General features: G+C 39.5%; 1 protein-coding gene across 1 annotated transcript in view; it reads left to right on the top strand.

Moving 5' to 3' along the window:
- Positions 1-21,558, top strand: part of HYDIN (HYDIN, axonemal central pair apparatus protein) — a 346,678-nt gene that overhangs the window by 81,686 nt on the left and 243,434 nt on the right. The window contains 2 exon segments of the mRNA XM_018063160.1: positions 2,606-2,807; positions 10,082-10,265. Of these exon segments, the coding sequence (XP_017918649.1) occupies positions 2,606-2,807; positions 10,082-10,265 (386 nt within the window).

Here is a 21,558-nt window from a genome sequence, read left to right on the forward strand (position 1 = left end):
ACTCCCGGAGTCCACCCAAACCCATGTCCATTGTGTCGGTGGTGCCATCCAACCATCTCATCCTCTGTCATCTCCTTCTCCTCCTGCCCTCAATCTTTCCCAGCATCAGGGTCTTTTCAAATGAGTCAGTTCTTTGTATCAGGTGGCCAAAGTATTGGAGTTTCAGCCTCAGAATCAGTCCCTCCAATGAACACCCAGGACTGATCTCCTTTAGGATGGACTGGTTGGATCTCTTTGCAGTCCAAGGGATTCTCAAGAGTCTTCTCCAACACCACAATTCAAAAGCATCAATTCTTCTGCACTCAGCTTTCTTTATAGTCCAACTCTCACATCCATACATGACCACTGGAAAAACCATAGCCTTGACTAGACAGACCTTTGTTGGCAAAGTAATGTCTCTGCTTTTGAATATGCTGTCTAGGTTTGTCATAACTTTCCTTCCAAGGAGTAAGCATCTTTTAATTTCATGGCAGCAATCACCATCTACAGTGATTTTGGAGCCCCCCAAAATAAAGTCAGCCACTGTTTCCACTGTTTCCCCATCTAATTGCCATGAAGTGATGGGACTAATGCCATGATCTTAGTTTTCTGAATGTTGAGCTTTAAGCCAACTTTTTCGCTCTCCTCTTTCACTTTCATCAAAGGCTCTTTAGTTCTTCTTCACTTTCTGCCATAAGAGTGATATCACCTGCATATCTGAGGTTATTGATATTTCTCCCAGCAATCTTGATTCCAGCTTGTGCTTCTTCCAGCCCAGCATTTCTTTTTTTAAAAAATTTATTTATTTTGATTGGAGGCTAATTACTTTACTCAACCCAGCATTTCTCATGATGTACTCTGCATAGAAGTTAAATAAGCAGGGTGACAATATACAGCCTTGACGTACTCCTTTTACTATTTGGAACCAGTCTGTTGTTCCATGTCCAGTTCTAACTGTTGCTTCCTGACCTGCATACAGATTTCTCAAGAGGCAGGTCAGGTGGTCTGGTGTTCCCATCTCTTTCAGAATTTTCCACAATTTATTTTGATCCGTAATTAAGAGTATGCAAATTAAAGCAACAAATTTCCACTCATCAGAATGTTAAATTTAACTCATCAAAAAGCTTAAAAGTTGAGAAGAATGCATATCTTTATTTGGAAAGGAAGTACATGAAAATATTAGCAGTTCTTTCCTCTAAAAAGCAGGCCTACGGTTGAGTAAACGAGCGGAAGATGTGTTCTTTTCATGGTATGTGCTGTTTAGTACTTAAATTTTTAACCTCATGTATATATTTCTCATGTGAAGAGTTGACTCATTGGAAAAGACTTTGATGCTGGGAGGAATTGGGGGCAGGAGGAGAAGGGGACGACAGAGGATGAGATGGCTGGATGGCATCACTGACTCGATGGATGTGAGTCTGAGTGAACTCCAGGAGTTGGTGATGGACAGGGAGGCCTGGCATGCTGCGATTCATGGGGTCACAAAGAATCCGACACGACTGAGCAACTAAAATGAACTGAACTGAACTGATATATTTTTTAAATACAAATGTAACATTTTAGAGGCAAATGCCTAGATACTTAACTTTTTCTTTAAACTTTGGGAAACGTTTTGATGTGGTCAAAGTAATAGGGCCTAAAAAATGTTTGCACTATATCAAGGGCTATCAGTTTACTAAATACCTGTTCAGTTCATATAGTTGTGAATGTAGCAGAAATATTTGCTGAAAAAAAGTCCAAGTGATTAGACCTTCTGAGTTCTAATTAAAATGGTAGTAGCACAGATCAACAGACATTCATGATATTTAAGGATTTCCTTTTTCTACCTTGATGTCAGAGTAAGGTACTTGCTGTGACATTGCAGAGATCAGATAAAAGTTTGTAACTTGTGTCTTCTTGGAAGCCTAAGGATATTCATATGCAGTGGATGCATCATGAATGAAATCAAAACTTAAATTACCATGCTGGATAAAGGTGTTCTTAGCATTAAAACATTTAAAGTTTTAACCAGTACTGTTGTCTTTCTATTTTTTCCTTTTCATGTAATCACTATCCAGCCATAGTATGTATGTATGTGCATCTGTGTTTCATTTCATTTTTGTTTAGTTATAATGACTGTTGTTAGGAATGTGGTTCCTTTTAAATAGTCAGTTTTCTGTTAATGAAGTCATTAATGCTGCCTTTCTGATCCCCTTTGTCTGGACTTAGATCCTCTCATGCTGAGCAGCTCTTCCCAGATGTACTTGGTGCAGTTAATTTAAGAAATCCACTTTATGCTTGGAATAAAGATGAGGCTAATAGTTATAATTCTAGAACTCAGGTGCCCGCGTGGTCAGGTTGTTGGATTTTAAACTATTACAAAGAAATAAAAGATTGGTAGCACTTACCACAATTCATATTTTATGTATTCTTTTTACAGTAATCAAGAAAAATAGTTAATTTCTCTATGATTGTACCAAACATAACATTTCAGATTTTTGATCCCCATCTGACTGACGGGGAAGAGGGGAGAACGAAGTGTCTAATGCTTGGGCAGTATCCCCTGACTTCACCAGGGGTAGAATAGCTTAGTAGCGAAGTTCTAGAGTAAATCTAAAAGTGCGTTTATACTTTCTTAATATTCTAGGTGAAAAGGTGTTTATATCTCTGTATGGAGCTGCCGTAGACATGAACATAAGGTTGGACAAGAATTCCTTGATCCTTGAGAAAACTTACATATCTCTGGCCAATCAGCGAACTGTAACTATTCACAACCACAGTAGCATCATTGCCCATTTCCAGTGGAAGATATTTGCTACCCAGGTAGAGGAAGACCAAGAAAAGTACAGGTTTGTAAGAAAAATCACTATCCATATAATTTGAAGGAACATGAAACTTAGTTATGAAAATTCTGTGGCTTTGTTGGTAAGTTTCTAACCAACTCAAACAATGTCAGATATATTATCATTTGGGTCCAGTATTCAATGCCCCTTGTTTCATTTAAAGAACCTAGACTGAACTATGTGGAACACAACATTGTCTGTCCTCAGTTAATCTTATCCTGCTTATGTTAATAATTTATCAGTAGCTGGTTTCCTGAATTTTAACGACCAAATACATCATTCTTCACTATTCTCTCAAAACAAATCTACATGTCTTTATTTCTTTTCATAACCCTAACCAGATCAATCAGTTTTTACAGGGTTTCTAAAAGTAATCTCTTTTGGATTGGGATCATCGTGGACTACTTTTTTCCCAGTGAAAAGAAACTTTCAGAAAAGACAAAGAATGGGGGAAATGAAGGCTTAGATATAATGGCTTTAATAACTTCAGTTTTAGTAGCATTGTTCAATCCTCACTAACTGTATAATTTAATAGAGGTTTCTTGTTGGTATTTTAATCTGCTGCTTTTCAAAATGATACTTCAGGCAGTGGAGAAAATTAATAAAATGGAAAGCCAAACTTTTAATTAATCTCATCACTGTTAAATTTTTAATATTTCTCTTTTTTACTGAATCTATCATTGACTCTTTTAAACTCCATTTGCAATTTTAGCTTCCTCCATCCTCCCTGGATTAGCACTTTTGCCGCTTTCATTCGAATTTATTTCAATCTTTTTTATTTGCCTCTCCATTTTCATTAAAGATTAGCCCCACGAAGCTTCAAAGCTCTGTTTAACACCAAGTTAGTATGTGATAAAAATAAAAAGTCTTAGGTCTGTGGAGACCAGGCAGAAATCCCCCAGCGAGCTGTCCCTAATTGAATCAGAAGGAGCGGTGACAGTGATAGGACACCGCGGACCAGAGGCTTTGTCATCCAGACAATGAGCTTTAATCACCGCATTGCCGCTGCGCCACCTTTAAAAAGTGAGAAAAGAAAAGCCTTTCCTGCCTAAAAACTTCATGTTGCCTCACAGCATAGAAACACCAGTAGTTTAAAAAGGCAAGAGGAGACCTCTCGTCCATTGCTTCATCGGTCCTGATTCTTCAGCTGACATGTATGTACCAACAATCAGAATGGTCTAGGTATGTTCAAAGATAAAAACAGAGCAGGTAGAAACGCAGAAACAGCAGTAAAGTAGTGTGTCAGTACCCTCGTTGTACTGTGAGCATAATCTTTGGGGGAGAAAAGAGTATGCGCTATCAGAGAGAAAGTGTCAGTTGGTGGCTCAGTCATGTCCAACTCTTTGCGACCCCATGGACTGTAGCCCACCAGGTTTCTATGTCCATGGGATTCTCTAGGCAAGAATACTGGAGTGGGTTGCCATTCCCTTCTCCAGGGAATCTTCCCAACTCAGGGATCAAACCTCGGTCTCCTGCATTGCAGGCAGATTCTTTACTGTCTGGGCCAGCAGGGAAAATCATCAGAGGGAAAGCCAGCTTTAATTTCAACTATGTCTTTGTGTTTGACCAAATGTATAGGACATGACTGATGCCATGCCTATGTCCAAAAGATATGTAAGGAAGTTATTCAACAGTGAAACTCAGGAAAAATTCAAACCAATTGCTGTCAGAAATTCTAAGAGATTATAATTTTAACCACATGTGTATGGACATTTCTCCCCTCCCCCACACTTCTTGCCCCCCCAGACACTCATGGCCCTATCTGTAATATTATCTTTGAGTCTCATTATCCCTTTTCTTTTGCATTGTCTCTCTTGCTCTTTCTGTTAGATCCTCCTGGCTGTTTTTGTTTTGTTTTGTTTTTGTAGCAAGGAAACAATATAATAGAGCATTTTAACCATCACAATTGGAAGCCCAAATTTGTCATCTTGGATCATGCTATGCTAAGTCACTTCAGTCGTGTCCGACTGTGTGTGACCCCATAGACATACCCCTCCCTTAAACAATGAACTTGAAAAGTGGCTTCAGATGGCTAAATAAGAATGCTTTGCTGTGTGTGGGTGACACAGAGAAACATAACTTAATCCATAACTTAATGGATTGATTGATCTAAGTGAAGAATGTGTTGAATTTTCTGCCCCATCCCTTCTTCCTACCCTTCAATTAGGGTAAAATGCCTTATCTCTTATTTGACCAGGTATCTCTTCTCTCCCATGCCTCTCTTGTTGCTTGATACATTCCCAAGCATGCCACCAAGTTTCATATTATTAGCCATGGATTCTTGTCCTAGACTAACGAGCAACAAAATGCCCATCATCTCAAAAAGCAAAGAGGCTATTCTTTACTGAACATCTGGTTCATATCTTTGGATAGGTGCCCCTTTCATGGGTGGCTGTGCCCTTGCTGTGAGTGTAGAGCCTCTCCTCCTCCGTGATAAACCCTCAGCTTGTCTTTTAGGCTCACATCAGCAGCAGACCAAGCAGAATGTTCTTGGATAGCTTGCTTATGGGCCAAGGTTTGCTTGTCCCTAAGAAACAGGAGTGAGATCTTTAGCTTCTGGCATAAATTCTCTCTTGAGCTCCCCAGGAAGAACAGTGCAGGAATCCCTGGAATAATCTTTTTATGTTTGACTCTGCTACTCCTAGTGGTGAACGAGCTCTTTTTTTCTCCTCTTCCTTCAGTAACTTCTGTAGTTAAGGTGTAGAGAGAAAGCTTGACTTCTGTCCTGAACTTGCGACACAGGTGGTCTAAACGGGCCTTAGGCATACTTCAGGAGATTCACGTTTCCCTTTGCAGCATCCCAGTAACTTAAGATTTTAAAACTTCAGTGTAGATTTTAGGTGAATTCAAGAGTCTTCTCACTGCTTTCCAGTTATAACATGGCTTAAAACTCATGCCAAGGCATTCTTCTAAGGGGCTGAAACTTGCTGCGTGATCACTTTGAGAATTCTAACCCCTTCAGTATTATGGACATCCTCAAGGCCCTAGTCCAGCCGTCACAGTTTCTTGTTCTCCGCATCTTGATGCTGTGCCTGAGCAAAGGCACACCTGAGCCCTCTGCCTTTCTGGCAGTTCATCACTTCCATTCTACAAAGGAAGTCTTCCTCCCTGCCTTCCAAAGCATGTTGGTGTGATTTGGGGACCTCAGGCTAATCTCAGGCTCCAGACTCTGACAGTGGTGATATCATTTCCCTTAGGAAGAAGTTCTGAGCTTATTTTTTTTCCCATTTTTTTGAACCTTAGCAATCAGATATAGAACCTTTGAAAATGATCTTTTGGTTCTCTCTCTTTTCTGACATTTTTCTAGGAGTTACAGAAAATTAATCCCTTCAAAAATTGGGACTGAATTCATTCCTCCTTACTTCCTCTATCTTGGCCTGAGGGATTATAAAATATCCTACAAGATACTTCCATCCTCATTCTTATCACAGTTTATTATTTCCAGAGACACAGCATGGGCTTTTGAGGATTTCTGCTCCCCATTTCTCCATCAAGGTCATGGCCATTCTCTCAATAACAGCTGCTCTCGTTCTGGATTCACTGTGTACAAGAACACAGAATCCTCAGTGGAGCCCCCGCCCTGAAAGTGATTAGCATGGATGTGTTCCAAAGCATTACAGTGTTGGAGATGACACATTTCTGTAAATAAATCAGTTGTATTTTGGCTTTCAGCCTACCACCCGGGTAGTAATAAATTTAATCTCAGTTGTGTTTGGGGAGCTCTTCCAGGTGGCGCTAGTGGTAAAGAACCCGCCTGCCAATACAGATTAGACATAAGAGACTCCGGTTCGATCCTGGGTCAGGACGATCCCCGGGAGAAGGAAATGACAACCCACTCCAGTATTCTTGCCTGGAGAATCCCATGGACAGAGGAGCCTGGAGGACTACAGTCCATGGGGTCACACAGTCAGACACGACTGAAACGACCTAGCACAACACTCCCTTTCCTAGTCATATAAGAACCTAAAGACTTGAGTGGTACTTGGTAAACAGGAAGAGGACCTCTAGTACTTCATTTATGACAGGCATCACAGAGTTATTAATACTCTCTGTCCAGTATCACCCAGTCCATTTGAAGTTGGATGGCTCCATCCTTTCCATACCGGGTGTGGAGGGGAATATTTCTGCCAGCCATGATGGCTGAGGTTCTTAGTTTTTAATCTCGGCATTCAATTACCACCTCTTGGGATGCTGCAAAGGATCAGAGTGCAGGTCTCTAGGAACCCAAGATGAGAGGGCAGTACTGGTTCAACACTGCTGTACTTGAGACACACTGTACTCCCCACTGAGAATAGTCCGCTGACTGAACCGTAGTTGATGCCTGAAGGTGATGGTTGTTTGGGCTACCAGACCATTTGCAAAATGAGTAAATCCATGATTTTACTGGAAGGGAAGGCTAGTGTATTGTTATGTTCTGTGATGAGAGGCATCTTCATCTGAAAACTGAACTCCTCTGAGTGCAGGAGCCAATGAGTATCCGCCAGACAAGATGGCATAACAATTGACTGAGGGGTACAGAAGTCCTTGTTGGAGTCAAGCCAGCTCTCAGTGGTATGCCACACTCCCTTCTTACATCCAGCCACGGCTGTAATTCTGCATAGATGGCAGAGAGGATGACATCTGGTGTCCTCACCCCACACCCCCACTTCTCATTATACAGCTCTCACTGACTCAAGAGTCCCAGCAGCGTGGGAGGAAAGCATCCTCCTTTGTTTCCTGGCGTAAGGGTTGAGTCCATCATCCCCCTCAATTCATAAAGCATTATCATCTTTGGTCCACACCCCACTCCCATTAACCCTCATATATAAATGTAATGTCTGAGTCCCATTATTTGTTTAACCAATACTTCTATCTGGTACATCAAATTTACTCACATTTTTTGTGTTATTACAAGCACTTTGGTGAACCTCTTTGTTGCTCTTTATTTACGTTCATGATTGTTTCTTTAAGATTTGTTCCTAAGGAATCAGCTCAGTTCAGTCGCTCAGTCATGTCCGACTCTTTGCGACCCCATGAATCGCAGCACGCCAGGCCTCCCTGTCCATCACCAACTCCCGGAGTTCACTCAGACTCATGTCCATCAAGTCAGTGATGCCATCCAGCCATCTCGTCCTCTGTCGTCCTCTTCTCCACCTGCCCCGAATCCCTCCCAGCATCAGTCTTTTCCAATGAGTCAACTCTTTGCATGAGGTGGCCAGAGTACTGGAGTTTCAGCTTTAGCATCATTCCTTCCAAAGAAATCCCAGGGCTGATCTCCTTCAGAATGGACTGGTTGGATCTCCTTGCAGTCCAAGGGACTCTCAAGAGTCTTCTCCAACACCACAGTTCAAAAGCATCAATTCTTCAGCGCTCAGCCTTCTTCACAGTCCAACTCTCACATCCATACATGACTACTGGAAAAACCATAGCCTTGACTAGATGGACCTTAGTTGGCAAAGTAATGTCTCTGCTTTTGAATATGCTATCTAGGTTGGTCATAACTTTTCTTCCAAGGAGTAAGCGTCTTTTAATTTCATGGCTGCAGTCACCATCTGCAGTGACTTTGGAGCCCAAAAAAAGAAAGTCTGACACTGTTTCCACTGTTTCCCCATCTATTTCCCATGAAGTGATGGGGCCAGATGCCATGATCTTCATTTTCTGAATGTTGAGCTTTAAGCCAACTTTTTCACTCTCCACTTTCACTTTCATCAAGAGGGTTTTTAGTTCCTCTTCACTTTCTGCCATAAGGGTGGTGTCATCTGCATATCTGCGGTTATTGATTGATTCCAGGTTGTGTTTCTTACAGTCCAGCGTTTCTCATGATGTACTCTGCATATAAGTTAAATAAGCAGGGTGACAATATACAGCCTTGATGTACTCCTTTTCCTATTTGGAACCAGTCTGTTGTTCCATGTCCAGTTCTAACTGTTGCTTCCAGACTTTCATACAGATTTCTCAAGAGGCAGGTCAGGTGGTCTGGTGTTCCCATCTCTCTCAGAATTTTCCATAGATATGTATTAATAATTACACCTGGAGGAATACATGATTTCCTTTCTTCTTGTGGACTGAGCTGCCTTTAATTTGCCTTGACCTGCCCAGCAGTATAGAATGATGGCTGCTTTGGTTACCTTGTGTCCCATCAAGCAAGAAAATGGGAGCACACAATGCTTTCTTCATTGGGGCCAGAACACACTGAACCCACTTCTTCGACTTCTTTATGCTATGTGACTGAAGGACCCTGGACACTGAATTTATTTTAAAAAGAGTTGTTTGACATTGCTGAGCATATGGTTTGCATGAGGTCAGTTACAAAATAATTGGGGCTGGGACTGGATTTAAGTGACCCTAGCTTCTCATTCAGTATTCACATTACTAAATAATGTCTCTCACCACTGGTAATACCAGAAAAATGCTGGGAAAATGGTCATGTATCCTGGCAAGACTTGAAATTCAGTCTTCAGATGAAGTCATAGACACAAAGAGTTACGTGAGCATACCTTCAGTAATGAATAGACGGTCATGAAGGCTGCTTTTCTGACTCATCACAAGGGATGTGAAGACCTATAGAGAGAGAGAGAGAGAAAGGACGTGTCTCCACTTGTAGTCTGAGTGTTTTATAACTTGACAGCTTGGCAACTGCCTGCCGTTCATATAGGGAGAAAACTGGCATTTCTCGAGCAACTTCTTTGTTCCAAGAATTACCCCATGTCCTTGATCATATTTAATTCTCAACACATCTTTATGATGGAGGATCTCCTATTCTTTCCATTTTGTTGATGAAGGCACTGAGGCTTAGAGGGTTTAAGTAACTCCTGAAGTCATAGAGTGAGTAAATAGAGAGTGGAGTTAGTATCAAAACCTAGTCTGCTGGCTCCAGATTCTGTTCTGTAGGTAATAACGACTAGGAAAAATTTCAAGCTAAGCAAGTTTAGAAGAAACAAAAAATTGCCCTTGAAGTATCAGAGGCAGGGTAGATGTTAAATATTGAAAAAGCATCCTGGAAAACACAATTACCTAAAGGAAAATATTTGTGCAAATATCTGTAAGGGATCAGGAGTAAGCAAATGAGCATTGAGTAGGATAGGAAGCCTGGGGGACTTCTTGAAGGAAACAAACTGAAGTTCTTGAGAGGATAAGGTATCAGGTCTCTCAACTGGTAGATCAGAGTCTTGGGCAAGGAAGGACCACCCCAAGATCATGGGTGAGACTTCACAAGAGGGATGGGCTGGAGGGGAGCCCTTTACTTCATGGAAGTACCAGAATAAATCTCATGTTTCTTCTTCTTCTTTTTTTTTTTTTAGGGTCTGTGATGATCTTAGCAAAAAGGAAAAGAGTAAGACTGATGAGTTTCTTGAGGAGTGCATTATTGATCTTTCTCTCCGACAACGTCTTTCCATTCTCTCCCGAACTTTTGAGAATCAGAGAAAGCTGGTTCAGGCAGACAGCATGCTCTTCTTGAATACCATTTTCACTATTGAGCCTCTGGTAAGCACATAAATACAGTAAACCTTGCAATAACCGTAGTGGGGAAGAGGGCTTAATGTGATGTGAGTACTCACTCTGAGACTGATAACGGTGTGATTCAAGAGCATAAAGATTCCATCTGAGGGACCTCATTGTCATTATGTGCCAGTGAATGAAGGTTAATGGTTAGAACACTCAGAGGTGACATTTATAGACTCTGTGCACCAGTTGCTGATACGCACTTCATACATGATACCTACTTTATCTCATTTATATATATATATTCTTATCAGTTATAATTTGTCTCCCATTCTATAGATGAGGAAATTAAGTTAGAGAAATTTGATAACTTACTCAAGGTCAAGCAATTAGTGTTAGTAGTTAGAAATTTATCCCTGATTGGCCTCACTCTAGAGCAGGGTTTCTCAACGTCTTCACTATTGACATTTGGGGCTGGATAATTCTTTGTCCTGTATACTGCAGGATATTTTAATAGCAGCTCTGACTTTTACCCCTTGGATGCTAGTTGCAAGAATCAAAGCTCCATCCAGATGTCAGATGTCCTCTGGTGGGCAAAATCATTTGAGTGGAAACTGTTTTGTCCTTAATTCATTCAATAAATACTTATTGACTGCATGTTCTGTACCAGGCACTGCGTACTGGGCATTGATGAACAAAACAGACATAGTCCTTGACCTCACTGTCTAACTACTGAGACCTGAGCTAGAGTTAGAACAGAATCTGTCTGATTCCACAGACTAAATTCCCCTTTTTTTTTAAGGTATGCAATGTAGTGAATTGATATTTTTATAGATGGTACCCCATTTAAAGTTATTACAAAATAATGACTATAATTCCCTGTGCTGTGCAATATATCCTTGTTCCTTATCTTTTTTATACACAGTAGTTTGTATCTCTTAATTCCATACCGCTATCTTGCCCCTCCCCACTCCCTCTTCCTACTGGTATCCACTGATTTGTTTTCTATACCTGTGAGTCTGTTTCTGTGTTGCTGTATATATTTGTTTTATTTTTCAGGTTCCACATGTAAGTGATAAGATAGTATTTGTCATCCCCATCTGACTTATTTCACTAATCATAATACTTTCTTGGTCTACCCACTTGTTGCAAATGGCAGAATTTCATTCTTTTTTTTATGGCTGAGGAAAACAATAGAATGGGAAACACTACAGATCTCTTCAAGAAAATTATAGATATCAAGGGAGAACTTCATGCAAAGATGGGTACAGTAGAGGACAGAAATGTTCTGGACCTAACAGAAGCAGAAGATATTAAGAAGAGGTGGCAAGAATACAGAAGAACTATATGAAAAAGATCTTCATGACCCAGATAACCATGATGGTGTGATCACTCACCTAGAGCCAGACATCATGGAGCCTGAAGTCACATGGGCCTTAGGGAGCATCACTACGGGCAAAGCTAGTGGAGGTGATGCAATTCCAGTGGAGCTATTTCAAATCCTAAAAGATGATTCTGTGAAAGTGCTGTACTCAATATGCCAGCAAATTTGGAAAACTCAGGAGTGGCCACAGGACTGGAAAAGGTCAGTTTTCATTCCAATTCCAGAGAAAGACAATGCCAAAGAATGTTCAAACTACTGCACGATTGCACTCATCTACACGCTAGCATCTGGTCCCATCACTTCATGGGAAATAGATGGGGAAACAGTGGAAACAGTGTCAGACTTTATTTTTTGGGACTCCAAAATCACTGCAGATGGTGACTGCAGCCATGAAATTAAAAGACGCTTACTCCTTGGAAGAAAAGTTATGACCAACCTAGATAGCATATTCAAAAGCAGAGACATTACTTTGGTGACTAAGGTCCATCTGGTCAAGGCTATGGTTTTTCCTGTGGTCATGTATGGATGTGAGAGTTGGACTGTGAAGAAGGCTGAGCGCTGAAGAATTGATGCCTTTGAACTGTGGTGTTGGAGAAGACTCTTGAGAGTCCCTTGGACTGCAAGGAGATCCAACCAGTCCATTCTGAAGGAGATCAGCCCTGGGATTTCTTTGGAGGGAATGATGCTAAAGCTGAAACTCCAGTACTTTGGCCACCTCATGCAAAGAGTTGACTCATTGGAAAAGACTCGGATGCTGAGAGGGATTGGGGACAGGAGGAGAAGGGCAGGAGGAGGAGATGGCTGGATGGCATCACTGACTTGATGGACGTGAGTCTGAGTGAACTCAGGGAGTTGGTGATGGACAGGGGAGGCCTGGCGTGCTGCGATTCATGGGGTCGCAAAGAGTCGGACATGACTGAGCGACTGAACTGAACTGAACTGAACATGCTAGCAAAATAATGCTGAAAATTCTCCAAGCTAGACTTCAACAGTATGTGAACCGTGAACTCCCAGATGTTCAAGCTGGATTTAGAAAAGGCAGAGGAACCCGAGATCAAATTGCCAACAACTGTTGGATCACAGAAAAAGCAAGAGAGTTCCAGAAAAACATCTAATTCTGCTTCATTGACTATGCCAAAGTCTTTGACTGTGTGGATCACAAAAAACTGTGGAAAATTCTTAAAGAGATGGGAATACCAGACCACCTTACCTGTCTCCTGAGAAATCTGTATGTAGGTCAAGAAGCAACAGTTAGAACTGGGTGTGGAGCAACAGTCTGGTTCCAAATTGGGAAAGGAATACATCAAGGCTGTATATTGTCACCCTACTTATTTAACTTATATGCAGAATACATCATGCGAAATGCCAGACTGGATGAAACACAAGCTGGAATTAATATTACCACAAGAAATATCAATAACCTCAGATACGCAGAAGACACCACCCTTATGGCAGAAAACAAAGAGGAGCTGAAGAGCCTCTTGTTGAAAGTGAAAGAGGAGAGTGAAAAAGCTGGCATAAAACTCAACATTCAGAAAACTAAGATCATAGCATCCGGTCCCATCACTTCATGGGAAATAGATGGGGAAACAATGAAAACTGTGACAGACTATTTTCTGGGCTCCAAAAGCACTGCAGATGGTGACTGCAGCCATGAAATTAAAAGACACTTGCTCCTTGGAAGAAAAGCTATGACCAACCTGGACAGCATATTAAAAAGCAGAGACATTACTTGGCTGACAAAGATCTGTCTAGTCAAAGCTATGGTTTTTCCAGTAGTCATGTATGGGTGTGAGAGCTGTACCATAAAGAAAACTAAGTGCTGAAAAATTGATGCTTTTGAACTGTGGTATTGGAGAAGACTCTTGAGAGTCTCTTGGACTGCAAGGAGATCAAGCCAGTCCATCCTAAAGGAAATCAGTCTTGAATATTCATTGGAAGGATTGATGCTGAAGCTGAAGCTCCAATACTTTGGTCACCTGACGCAAAGAACTGACTCATTAGAAAAGACCCTGATACTGGGAAAGATTGAAGGCAAGAGGAGAGGGGGATGGCAGAGGATGAGATGGTTGGATGGCATCACCGACTCGGTGGACATGAGTTTGAGTAAACTCCGTTGTTGGTGATGGACAGGGAAGCCTGGCGTGCTGCAGCAAAGAGTCAGACATGACTGTGGGACTGAACTGAACTGTTTTACACACCACACCACACCACATCTTCTTTATCTGTTTGTCTGTTGATAGAATTAGATTGTCATAGGTTAATTGACCATATGTGTGTGGGTTTATATCTGGGCTCTCTATTCTGTTCCATTGATCTATATGTCTGCTTTCTATTCAGTTTTATTGATCTATGTGCTGGTACCACACTCTTTTGATTAGCTTTTTAGTATGGTCTGAAGTCAGGGAGTGACTTTGAGCTTTGTTCCTTTTTCTTGAGATTGTTTTGGTTATTGGGGTTTTTTTGGTCCCAAATAAGTTTTAGGTTTACTTGTTCTAGTTCTTTGAGAAGTGTCATGGGTATTTTAACAGGGATTATATTAAGTCTGTAGATTGTTTTGGGTAATATGGGCTTTTTAACAATATTAATTCTTCCAATCCATGAATACAGGATACGTTTCTACTTATTTGTATCATTTTCTATTTCTTCATCTTTGTCTTTAGTTTTCCTAAAGAAGGATAGGTCTTTCAATTCCTTCATTAAGTTTATTCCTAGGTATTTTAATCTTTTTAATGCAATTATAAATGGAATTGTTTTCTTGATTTCTTTTTAAATTGTTCATTATTAGTGTATAGAAAAGCTACAGATTTCTATATATTAATCTTATATTCTATAATGTTACCAAATTCATTTATTAGTTTGAGTAGTTTTATGGAAGAGATTTTAGGATTCTTTTTATATAATATCATGTCATTTGCAAATACTGACAGTTTCATTTCTTCTCTTTCAATTTAGATTCCTTTTGTTTCTTTTTCTTATCTGATTTCTGAGGCTGGAACTTCTAATACTGAGTTACATAGAATTGTCAAGCATGGGCATCCTTGTCTTATTCCTGATTTTAGAGAAACAGCTTTTAGCTTTTTACCACTAAGTATTATATTAGCTGTGTATTTATTGTAAATGGGCTTTAATGTGTTGAGATATGTTCCCTCTATACCAACTTTGTTCAGAGTTTTTATCATGAATGGCAATCGAATTTTGTTGAATGCTTTTTCTGAACCATTTGAGAAGCGATCGTGTGGGGTTTTAACCTTTGTTTTGTTAATGTGGCATATCACAGTGATTTATTTGTGTATATTGAATCGTCCCTTCACCCCTGGAACAATCCCACTTGATCTTGATGTATGGTACTTTTTATATATTGTTAAATTTGGCTTGCTAATATTTTGTTGATGGTTTTTGACAGTATCTTTCTCTGGCTTTTGTATCAGGGTAATGGACTCATAAGATGAGGTTGGTAGTGTTCCCTCCTGTTTAATTTTTTGGATTAGTTTGAGATGGATAAGTATGTTTGATAGACTCTTCTTTATACGTTTGATAGAATTCCCTGTGAAGCCATGCAGTCTGGGACTTTTTTTCTCTTAAAAATTTTTTGATTACTAATTCAATTTTGACACTAGTAATCAATCTTTCAGATTATCTATTCTTTTCCTGATTCAATCTTGAAAGATGGTATATTTCTGGGAATTTACCCATTTCTTCTAGGTTGTCTAATATGTTAGCATATGACCATTAATAGTATTCTCTTACAATTGTTTGTATTTCTGTGATATCAGTTGTAATTTCTCCTCTTTCATTTCTTGTTTTGTTTATTTGCATTCTCCCTCTTTTTCTCTTAATGACCCTGGCTAAAGGCTTATCAATTTTATTTATCTTGGTGTCATTGATTTTTTTTGTTGTTCTCTATTTTATTTAGTTCCTCTCTTATATTTTTTTTTCCTTCCTTCTACTGATTTGAGGCTTTGTTTGGTCTTCTTTTTCTAATTCATCTAGGTAATAAGTTATATTGTTTATTTGAAATTTTTGTTGTTTCTTGAGGTACTCTATTATATTGCTATAAATATCTCTCTTAGAACTGCTTTTGCTGTATCCCACAGATTTTGGAAAGCTGTGTTTTAATTGTCACTTATTTTGATGTATTTTGATGCTTTCTTTTTGATTTCTTCAACAACCCATTGATTTTTAGTAGCATGTTTAGTCTCCATGTGTTTGTGTTTGATCCATTTTTCTTCCTGTAATTGATTTCTACTTTCATACTGTTGCAGTTGGACATGATGCTTGATATAATTTCCATCTCTTAAATTGGTTTAGACTTGTTTTGTGACTTAGCATGTGATCTGTTCTGGAGAATGTTGCCTGTGTACTTGAAAAGAATGTATATTTTGCTGCTTTTGAATGGAACGTCCTGTAGATGTCTATGAAATACAGCTAGTCTGATATGTCATTTAAGGTCAGAGTTTCTTTATTGATTTTCTGTCTAGATGATTGGTCCACTGATGTAAGTGAGATGTTGAAGTCCACTACTATTATTATATTATTGTAAATTCCTCCCTTTATGTCTGTTAATATGTTTTATGCTTTTATATCACAGAACAAACTCCTGACCACTCTGCCCTACTGCCTCAAAATGAATAACCAGCATCTTCTATATGTGCTAGGCACTATATGTTATTTTAAACTTAGCAAGCATAGAGTGATGTGAGGATAAAGACAATAATAGGAGTTAAGAAAGCCCACAACTAGTTAGAGCGGCTGGATTGTTACCATTCAGACCTGTTGGGCACGAGGACACATTAGAATAAAAAGTCATTTCTGAGAAATGCCACTGACTTATATACAGCAGTCTTCCTATTATCTGTACCTCGAAATTATGATTACAAGATATAACATAGAAAAGGGATTCCATGGCTAAGTAAGTTTGAGAAACACTGGGTTCCATATTGTTTGAAAGGTTTATTTTGCTGTTAGATGGCTAAAAGTCTTTCATATGATAATGAACATTATAAATCGCTAAGAGGGAGCCTTCCCCTTGGAGATATCCTTTAGTATTTAGTAGAATTGGCTATGTGAATCACTGGTAAAGATTGTCAGGACACTAATTCGGAGGCTGAGGTGATTATCATAGGCTACAAAGTTAGAGTAGGCTTTTTGAGAGCAGAGCCTTGAGTTGGATCTTGCAGAATGGAACTTTTGGAAAACAAAATTGGGGTTTCATTCAAGGCGTGGTTCGTTTAGAGCTCCATTAATGGTTCAGTTTTGCTTGAAGTAAAGGGTTCATGTAGGAAAATAAGGTTGGAGATGTGGATTGAGGCTGAATCTTCTCTCATGTCAGAAGACCATCTAGGGTTCAACTGAGCCAAGGGATCTTCAGATATAATGAGTTAGACCAGAAAGAGGTTAAGTCAAGGTGAAAATATAGTCTTGGAAGGACAGGACATGTACCTGTAAAAGTAAGCCATACCCAAAGATGTGAGAAGCTCAAGAAGGCATTACAAATCCCAAGCATGTAAGTTGCTGAGTGGGACAGAGGCAGGGAGGAGCAATCAGGCAAGGCAATCTTAGACATGGCTGGCAAGGCCCAGAGTGTGGGCAGTCCAGGACTTTTCCCAGCTGGTACAGAGAATCCAGGCTGATGACTGCTGTCCTTTTCTCATAGCCTTCTGGGAATGGGTGACTCTGGGATGGCAAAGATTGGTAGTCGAAAGGAGGTGGGAGGCCCACAGGTAAGGCTTGTACATATTAAATTCAGAAGTAAAAAGACTAGGCTTAACCTCAGATTTTCTTTTCTTCATGCACAAAACCAAAAGCTTCTCATTGCAGATGTTAAATGTGTTAATATGTGGCATTTAATATGATTATTTTTGAATTCTAAAATAGGAACTGAATTGGGCACAAGGCATATTTTTACTATTAGGAAGGAAACCACTTTGTAAGATAGTGATACACAGATATGATATCTTTTAAATAAATGAGACTAATTTTGTTTATGTTGTATGAAAAAAATCTCCAGGAAGGGGACAATATTTGCTTAGTATATAAATGATGCTTATAGCATCTATAATGATTTTATCTTTTCTGTACAGTATTTAGGTTTTCTTCTCATGATAGTATTTATTAGCTGATTCTTGATAATTTTTGCAAATTGAAAAATGAAGTCATGAATTTTTCCTAATGTCTTCCTTAGTGTTTTTCTGGTAGAAAGAGCAGAACTCAGTATCTGTTATAGTGAATTATTTATTGATATTAAATTTCCTTTTATCCTACTTAGAGACCCTGATAGTTTTATAGAAATACAGTTCTTGTGAGTGTAATGCAATCTTACCTTGTAAATTACTTTTGAAGTTATTTGATGGGAAAATTTTATAACATTAGCTTCTTGACTCAGATGTGAGCTATGAGTATTTTGCACCGTTGAGATTTTGATTTTATGATTACAGGTAAATGAATTCTATGAGGGAGCTGGTAAAAGATTTATGGAAGAGATGAGATCTGACCTGAATGTTGGAGGAAGGGGTAAAATTTAAGAAAGGAAGAAGAATGTTTCCAATTGGTAAAGTTATGAAAACAAAAGAGAAAGTGTTAGGTTCATAGCATATTAAATAGCAATGAAACAATCAGTTTGTCTGGAGCTGGTGGTCATGGAGAATATAAGAACTGAGATTGAGAAGGAGAGTTGGCATGTCTGGGCTGCCCTGGCAACCTGTTATGCTACGGCTGACTGTCTCCTACAGTGTGTTTCTGTAAACATTGGATCTGACAGGTGGCAGTGTATGTTCCCTGCAAAAAGGGAATTTTGCAGTCAAATAATTTTGGGAAATACTGGTTCAAGAGACTGTGACTCTCAAAGGGCAAAGTGCAAACAGTATTTCCCCATGACCAGAGACCCCTTTTCCCACAAAATCTATACTGGAGTCAGTGTTCTATGGATCCTGGTTTGGTAAGTGGCACTGAGGGTTTCTGAGACTCAGTTCAGTTTTGGATCAGGCACAGCGTGTGTTCAGGGTGTTTCAGAAAGATTATCTTAGCATCCGCCTGTGGATCAAGTTGGAGGAGGATGCACAGAGGTGGGATGGGTAGTGCAGGTCAGGCAGAGGAAATTCGCTAATGCAGGGAAGGTCAGGAAACTGAACATCTGCTGACAATTGGAAGGTGTGCTGTGTGAGGGTGATGCTGACCTGAAACAGCTGGGTGACAGTCGGAAAGTGATGGAAATGGCAGATGTGAGAGATGCTCCAAAGAAAGACACCAAACTGCTTTTTGGTAGACTGGCCATTGAGGGTGAGACATGAAGAATCACATGTCTTCTCAGATCTGAACTAGAGTGACTGGGAGGATTATGACTTTAATAGGAACTGGCAAGCCAGAAGTCCTGGGCTTTACTCCTAGCTTTGCCAATAGCAAATGTGACCTTAAGCAAGCCATTTCATCTCCTGTGGCATCAGTTGCCTCGTATACTGGATAAGGATGTTTGGGTAGGGCATGTTGATCCTTTTTGGCTAGTAGGTTATGATTCTCTGGTCTGACAGACTCTGCGCTCCTTAAAATCAAGAAGTGCCTTATCCTTATCTGTACCCCATGCATAGCACAGTACCAATTAATGGGTGGATGAAGGAACAAATGAACAAATGGAAATCAATTTATGATGATGAATTTGGTTCTGAACAGGCTGAATTTGAGATGACACTAGATGTCCAAATAATTTTGAAAATACAGTACTTAATTTGTGGGATAGGAATCAGGTCTGGAGGCAAGCTTTGTGGGTATCCTTTGGAGGTCTTCACAGAAGGGATGAAGAGCGGATGGAAATTCCAAAATAAGAACAGCACAGAAAGAAATTTGCAGCAGGCCTAAGATAGCCCCCAGGTGCTCACCTTTAGAGGCCCTGCAAAGAGGGGAGAGGCTGTTAATTCACAGAGAAGGAAGGCCAAGAGGAGAATCAGCTGACTGAGAACTCATCAGGCCATCCTGCATGTCTTTCTACCCTATTATGCCTTGTCCATCACCATTTTCTACTGAAGGATCTTCTGAATATTGGTCATGTATAAGATCAGTTGTGCCAAATGGCCACTATTTAATTTCTGACAGTTGAGCTATGCATCAGTGATTAGTTTTCTTTATTAGGATGTGATTCTTTTCAATTAGTTTCTTGATATGATCTGAGTTCACAATAGAAGCAGAGATGATTAAAACCAAGCAGTGTCACCTACTGATCTAACAGTCAGTCTCTAATTGATGGCCTGTTCAAAAAATAAAATTAAAGATTGATGTAGGGGTTTAGAGACTACCTTGCTTTCTGTTAGGTCCTTCAGCCTCTTTGTCCACTAAGGAAGGATATTTTCTTCAAATGAGGTAAACTTAAAAAATAAGTTTAAAAACCAAAAAGAAAAAAAAACGTACTTTAGGGTCTGAAAATAAGTAAGAAGTGATATGCTTATTTTCTCAGACCTTTGTCTGGTTCTTTAAATGCATCAGCTAAAATAGGGGTTAGTTTAGCCCTTATTGTGTTCCTTGCATATTGAGTGTTTTATGGGAACATTGTTCCTATTTTAGAGGCTCTTTCAATTTAAAGCAAGCAGATTCAAGATTAAGAGATCAATCATTGTCCATAAATTGTCGAAAGGTGGTGAGGGTTTGAATTTAAATCACATTTTGTTTATATGATCTTGTGAGAAGTAGTTTGACTCAGTGCTGTAAGAATGATCCAGAACTCTGGAACTACAGGTTCTTACTCTATAACCTTTTCACCACTTGACAACTGGTTGGTTCCACTGTCTCAATTCATTTTCTGCTCATCATGCTCATTGAATACCATTGCTGTAGGGTCTGTTGGCAGAATCCTGGGGAGGTATGCCTGGGCATCTTTGGATCTGGTGTGGTCACAGAGTGTAGAAGTGGAAGTTTGTCTTTTGAGAGACCCCAGACATGTTCATTGGTGGAAGAATGGTATGGGCAAAAACACAAGAAGTAGGCAGTTTTGGGCAAATACATGAAAACTGGATGGAAGGGATTTTTTTCAACTTAGTTTGTAATTTATTGATATTCTAATAGTAATCACTGATACTCTAATAGTAACAAAAATTGTTGTTCTAGTCATTAAAACATGTTGTGTGTTACTGCTATTTACATCAAGTTCCTCATGCCAGTTCTTTTGATAAGATCTCTAAATACTAATGTACTTAACCTAAAATTTCCCTTTATTCCTTACCTAGGGAAGGCACTAGGTTCTATAGAATACTGATCATTCCTCAAGCCACCTGCATCCACACAGTTTTCTTTTCCCTTTGGGAAAGAATCACAAAATTGAGTCTATTATGCAAGTTTTGTGCCTTCCAGAAAAACAAGTGAAATGGACTACTTTCAGAAATGTAATATTCTATTTTACTAGATGGACTCTAGCTGTACAGAATTTTGACAGTCTTATTCTCTAATTTCCTTTGCTTATGTCTCTTGAGTACCCTGAGTGAGAGAGATTTAGAGACAAAAAACACAATTCTGAGAATTGAGAGGCAGAAGAATATTACAGGGCAAAAAGAGAGAATTAAGCTTTGGATTTCCATGGGCGTCTAGGAGTCCTCTGAGAAATCACAGCATAGGTGTGGTAGCCTTGCTTCTGGACTCTGGTACTGCTAGCTCAGGTCACACTTTTAAAATGCAGCAATTTTCTGAATGTTGAACACTAGATATTTTCTCAAAAAGAAATGTCTGAGAATTTAAAGATATTTGCCCAAACTGGCTCTAACTGATTGACTGACTGACATCAGGGAAAACACTTCTGCTTCTTTTAGCAAGTGTCTTCCATCAAAGCAGACTTCATCCAGTATTCCTAGGAAGCTTCAGCTTAATTTAACTAAGTCTTTTAAAGGGAGAGAAACTTGATAATTTCTTTATTACCATGTAAGAAACAGTAAACCATGCTTTGTCGTCACCTAAGCCTGCAGAAAACAGGGGATT

Source organism: Capra hircus, chromosome 18 (assembly GCF_001704415.2).
Source record: "Capra hircus breed San Clemente chromosome 18, ASM170441v1, whole genome shotgun sequence".
Taxonomy (NCBI): Eukaryota; Metazoa; Chordata; class Mammalia; order Artiodactyla; family Bovidae; genus Capra; species Capra hircus.